Source organism: Gigantopelta aegis, unplaced genomic scaffold, assembly GCF_016097555.1.
Source record: "Gigantopelta aegis isolate Gae_Host unplaced genomic scaffold, Gae_host_genome ctg8070_pilon_pilon, whole genome shotgun sequence".
Taxonomy (NCBI): Eukaryota; Metazoa; Mollusca; class Gastropoda; order Neomphalida; family Peltospiridae; genus Gigantopelta; species Gigantopelta aegis.
The window spans coordinates 1-6400 of NW_024536279.1; the positions used below are offsets into that span (position 1 = coordinate 1).

The 6400-nt window shown below is 33.9% G+C and overlaps 1 protein-coding gene across 1 annotated transcript; it reads right to left on the bottom strand.

Moving 5' to 3' along the window:
* Positions 1-6: 6 nt before the first annotated feature.
* Positions 7-4803, bottom strand: LOC121366975 (the record flags this gene model as incomplete). The annotated part of the gene is made up of 5 exons (XM_041491194.1): positions 7-21; positions 523-644; positions 1023-1095; positions 3259-3380; positions 4731-4803. Coding segments are annotated over 5 exons (405 nt in total), but the record flags the coding sequence as incomplete, so codon positions are not given.
* Between the last annotated feature and the right edge of the window lie 1597 nt (positions 4804-6400).

A 6400-nucleotide genomic window follows, 5' to 3' on the forward strand; every position in this document is an offset into this window, starting at 1 on the left:
ATTTGCACGTTTTGGAAACCGCTGTCAAAAGAATATATGAAGTTTAATAATCGTAACACAAACTAGTAATAGATTGGGTTTTAAAATAATTATAATCATAATATTAATCTAATACAAGGGTTCCATATTCATAACACTGACATGACCTCCTTTTATGACCTCCTTTATATTACTTATATTACTTACACATACACACAAACACGCACACACACACACATACACACAACACACATATACACACAACACATTCATACACAACGCACACACGTACATCATAAACAAACACACAATATGTGGGGATTTCGCTGGTGGATTTATTTACTATAATATGGTATACCCTATTGTAGATAAAACTCGAAGAATTGTTTAGAAAATAAAGTAAATCTGGCCTGCAACTAGTTTTGTGGTACTAGCGATCCAGTACTTATTGTATGACGAGTGTGTGGTGGTGGGGGAGAGACTAACGATCCAGTATTTTAAATTACTGTATGACGTGGGGTGCACTAGCGATCCAGTACTTACTGCATGAAGTCAGTTTTGTCAAGGCAGTGTTGGCAGTTGTAGCTATCACTGTACTTGTTGTTTTGTCATCGCAACCAACACTGGATGATTTTACTAAACAGTCCAGTTCCTTCTTCAGTTCGCTACAAAATAACTAGTCTATTATCAAGTCTTTAATTATAAATTACTCTGTCAGTTGTTAACTGTATGTCTATTGATACACACACTACTACTACTACTACTACTACTACTACTACTACTACTACTATTTTCTGTTTTAATGTTCCTGTGATTGTGATGGTAAAAAAAACCCTTGCATTTGCGACCACGAAGCATTTTCCCCCAACGTTTGACCGAAACGTAAACTTTCAATTTTTACACTCTCCTGATTTCTAAGTCCCACAAATAAAACTTAAGACTGAAACTAGTATCTATCTACGTTATTAAACTTTCTTTTAAAAATATTGCAGAGTTTGAATGTTTCTTTTTCAGTGAATATTATAAGAGCTGATACTACGTACGTGCATTTCTTGGTGTCGGTAGTCATGTCAGTTTTGGCAGCGGTCACCTGACACTTACATGTTTCCGACAGTGCTGTAAGAAGATCACGTGATACATAAGCATCATACTGCTTTATTGTTGTCGATGTCGTGGGTGTAGTGAGTATTCTCGATGTTGTGACTGTTGTGTTGTTACGCCTGTTGTGTGGTGTTGTTGTTGTCTTAAGAATTTTCTTCAAAACGTTAGACGAGCCAAAACGCAGAATACGTAACCAGCTAACGTAATACGCCATGAACGCCACTGTTTGTGTAATAATACTAGTACAATTTTAAATACTATGCTAAGACTATATTTAAATTCCGATCGTTCACATAATAAAAAAAAATACTTTTAACTTAACTCTGAAACTTAATGTATGTCTTTCATGTTTGATATGTTCGTTCACCAGATCAGTCTGTCAGCAGCACACCTTTAGCACGAGAACTTTGATGGCAAAAATAAAGGTCACATGGAAGAATTAAAAAACCCATAATAGATTATTGCCGCAGAAATGTGTAATGGTAAAATCTGAGTTTGAACCCTGTTCCGTGTAATTCTTTTCATTTATGGCTTTCAAATTTGATATGAATGTTCAATAAGTAAATCTTTCAACCACATACCGGGTATCTCTGGGGCAATGTAATATCAAAGTCGTTTAGAACTTTGCTAGGTTTATAATTGCTTATGACTTTGGAATCCTATCCTTTACACTGTGTTTTAATTTAACTGTTGTATTTTTATATTGATGTTGATCATCACATTGTGTTTACATTTACCATAGTTTGACACCCAATAACCGATGTATTGTTCGTGCTGGGGTGTCGTTAAACATTCATTCATTCATTTATTGGAATCCTATCATCGATTGCTTTAATATTGTGCATACACTTTTACGAAGTGATACTGTTTACACTGGATATACACGTTTACGAAGTAATACTGTTGAAACAATTTGTAAGATAAATGTTATCAAACGGCCACTTATTTAGTAACCTTTATGTATGCCCTCATTTTGCCTTTGGATATTGGGTCACTATTCTCCACTGTTAAAAAAGGTTTGGTGGGTGGGGGCTATAAAAATGAATTAAGGCACAGTAAATTAAAACGGAATACGTATGGTTTCTCTAACTTATAAACATAAAAGTGATATTCGGTGAAAAGTCATATTTTCTCTGTAATTTAGTTACAGTGAAAATATAGAAATCGTGTTTACTTTTTTCAACAAGTTCATGATTAAATTATCTCCCTTATAAATTATTCTGTTTTCATTATGGAGGCCAGTGTAGTTTCTTCGTGTTTAAGTTTGATGATTACTAATACATCTTGTTGTATTTGAAAAAGAAGAAAAATGTAATTTAAACAATTATACCTATAAAAAGACATATGGAATGCAATTACGATAAAATATCTAAAACTAATTGAATACGAAGTTAAAGAATTATGACACAATGTTCTGTCGTTGAGCATAGGCGTACGGGGTCCCATTTTTGTAGTGGAGGGAGGAGGGGGAGGGGGGCAGGCTGGGTTTTGCCAAAAATTAAACAGAAATGCCCGAATCTTCATAACATTTATCTATATTACCATTACTACCAAATAGCTATATATGGTTGCAAACAAATCACTAGGCATTTTTACATGGATTACAACTAATTTTGAGGGTAGAATGACGGAAATACATGGTAAAAAGGACTCAGGTTAGAACATTTTGCCCGAATATCTGTATTAAATAAATGTTAATTTAACAATTAAATAAAGATAATTTTTATTCAAATTTCTTTTAAAATAGTCTATGGTCAAGTAAATTTTCTGCAAAAGTTCCTTCGGAAGAAATATATCAAAGCGTTACGTGTTTTTGATAGAATAAGCTACAAATATTAATAAAAAGCGAACAATATTGTTAAAATTAGTTAAGATGTATATACTAAATAGACCATTTCATGGGGGGGAGGGTGTTTGAATAACATTTTTATGCCAACTTGTGATGTGTGAAAACCATATTTTCACACTTCACTCGTTGACATAAAAATCGTATTCGAGAAAACCCATGAAATAGCTTTTATGTATTATTTTATGGTATTCTAAAATAGTTCGTGGTAAATATCCCTTGCCGTAGATAAGTATCTGTTGATCAATTTAGAAACTGCACGTTTATATTACAAACATGGCGACCTTAATGCACATTAATATTTTAATGATAATGTTTACAGTTAAACTTACTGCATCCAGTAACACCAGTGACTGCTTTTTCAGAAGCCTTGACGGTGTCAATCTTAGTCGTTGTACTGTCACACGCAGTGCCCATGGCGCTCCAAAGGCAATTCAGTTCTGTTTTGTATGCCCTGCAAATGAATCGCTTTATCTTTACCTCTAACATCACTTAAGAAAAACAAAACTAATTAAAAACGAATTAACCCAAAACAAACCAAAACACAAGAAAACAGTGCAGGAAGAAAAGAAAAATATGTTTATGTACAAAGAAAGTGAGATATCTTTGCAGGTAATTGTACAGGGCACGGGCGTAGGAAGTTGCTAAAAGGGGGGCGGGGCACAAAACACACACACACAACACACACACACACACACACACACACACACACATACATACATACATACATATATATATATATATAAAACATCGCCAGTGCAGGGGGTCTGTACTGTGGTGACCCCGGAAACTATTGAAAAAAATCGTTTGGAGCAGGGAGACTTCTGATTCCCGAACCCCCCCCCCCCAACCCCCCTCCCCCCGTACATGCGCCTCATTATATTAATATAGGCTACTAAAATAAGTAAATAACATATATACGAAACAAACAACAACAAATACAAAAAAAAACACCCACAACAACCCAAAACATCAACAACAGCATTACTACTTCTACAACAACAACTACTACAACAAACAACTTTTACATAGTATATTATCCATTATGTAAGATATGAAATAGCTACAAAATCAATATTAACATCGCATGATTAAAGCTACCCATCCATACCCCGGAAAAAAAATCAAATCAAAGGTTATCTTAGTAAAAAGGAAAAATCTAAATTCGGTTTTCGAAGAAAAGACCATCTTTTTGAGGACGAGGTATTTTAAAATTATTTAAACTTTAAATACTTGAGAATATTTTGTACATCTTTTACATTTTATACTGTGTTTGTGTGTAACACGGGTGAGTATATTAAAGGTCCTATGTCAATGTTGAAACTATAATATTTTGTTATTTTAGAACTACAAATTAATCGATCCAGCGCATAATCTTTCCATAATTAACTCTAGAGTAATAATTAATAAAAAGGCTTGCACTGGGCAACAAGAGGGGTTTCCCGAATAATTTGTGGTTGAATATAGTATAGCCACCTAAGCCTTCTGTTTCTTTGTCAGTTGACTGCAAAGAATTATGGGTAAACGTAAGTGTGTTAAAGGTGTACATATGAAACAGTGACGTTACGGTCACCACCACCCCCCCCCCCCCCCCCCCCCTTACAATAAATTGTTTTATACTAGTAAATGGAATAATTTGGTTATAATTTTATAGGCATATAGCTGAAGGTATAAACTTTATGTTTCAAAGCAAAAATTAATAAATAGTTTAGGCGGGAACCGTCTTTGTTGAAACTTTGACATAGCACCTTTAACGCATATATGTAACTTTTTCATAAAATATATGTAAGCTGACACTACGTACGTGCATTTTTTTGTGTCGGTAGACATGTCAGTTTTGGCAGTTGTCACTTGACACTTACACGTGTCCGACAGCGCTGTAAGAAGATCAGTTATGTAAACACAACAACATTTTATTCATGTATATTTTAGAGAGTTTACGATTTCTCTAGTCGATAAGTCCATGAAAAGGGCGAGAGACACGTGTTGCGTACACGTAGTGAACAAAAAACAAAAACAAAAACAAAACAGTTTAAGATTTTCATTTTTCTCATGTTGGTGTATGAAATTACAAATTCACACACCCCATTTCTAAGTACTGAATTCTTAAATATATGTTCATTTCTTTTAATGTGTTAACAGGGCGCCTGGTGGCTAAAATAATAATAATAATATTAATAATATAATAATAATAATAATAATAATAAATGAATAATTAACATGTTGTTAATTTTTATTATTATTATTATTATTATTATTATTATTATTATTTCAGGCCGGTACAAGCTTAATATAATCATAGGTGGGAAAGCAGTAAAACATATCAGGACACAGTTCTTAATATTATAACCACATATGTTTTCTACCAAATGTTTGACATCCAAAAGCCGTTAATAAATAAGTCAATGTGCTCTAGAGGTGTCGTTAAACAAAACAAACTTTTTAACTTTTACTGCTTAAACCAAAACATTTTTAATATACATGTATATAATAAAATAGTTTTACATTAGACCCAACATCTTTAAACAAAGCCTGCTATTTAACTCCAAGAAAGATCAAATAAAAAGAAATTATATACATTTATTAATTTGATTAATAATTATTTGTCGTAAGTTGATGAAAAGGAAAAGCCGATTCTGCATCAATAATGTGCTGGGGTGTGGGGTGCCGCGCTCTGATTGGTTAATTAATCACGTGACGTCCCAGCGTATTGCTGCGTGTTGTGCAATCGCGGGAATGTCCCATCGCGCTATAAATAGATCACGCGTCACCCCTCAGTCGGATAGGTCTAATAAGGTCACCGTTATAAATCGTAGCGTGTGCTACTACTAGTATTTTACATAATCCACAAGTCGGAAATTAGTTTAAGCACTAGTTTAATGAACAGTGGTTTAATATTATATTTCATTTGATGTAGTATGACTGAGGTATAGACGACGGGCGTTGTTTCATGTGAGAAGAACGCTGTGTACACACACGAGGTCAAATATCTATACCGCACTTCATGACAGGTGCGACCTGCTTTGTTGTACGAGTCTGTTCTGGAGGTATGATTTTAGTATTATTGTTGTTTAGTGTAATACATTTTATGGATATAATCCAATCTTATCATCCGTCTGGTTATACGTACTGCTGTTAATCATGTCCATACTATCCATACTAATTAATAAAATGAGCTTGTCCATTCTGTTATTTTGAATGTACAATAAACAGTTAGGTTTAGCGTCGTTAGGTCAGTTGTGCAGTAGCTACATCCCTCTTCCTCGAATCTTAAAAGCCAAAAAAGCAATATTAAACATTCAAAACGAATATCAGAAATGTTTTATTTGGTCTATACTGGCAGCCTTACATAATGTAGACAGGTCGGAAAATGCAAACAGAGTAAACAAATATATTCCATACGAATCAGAGCTCAATGTAGATGACATTGACATGCCTATTAGTCCATGAGCTGAGACCCCAAATTTGACCAAT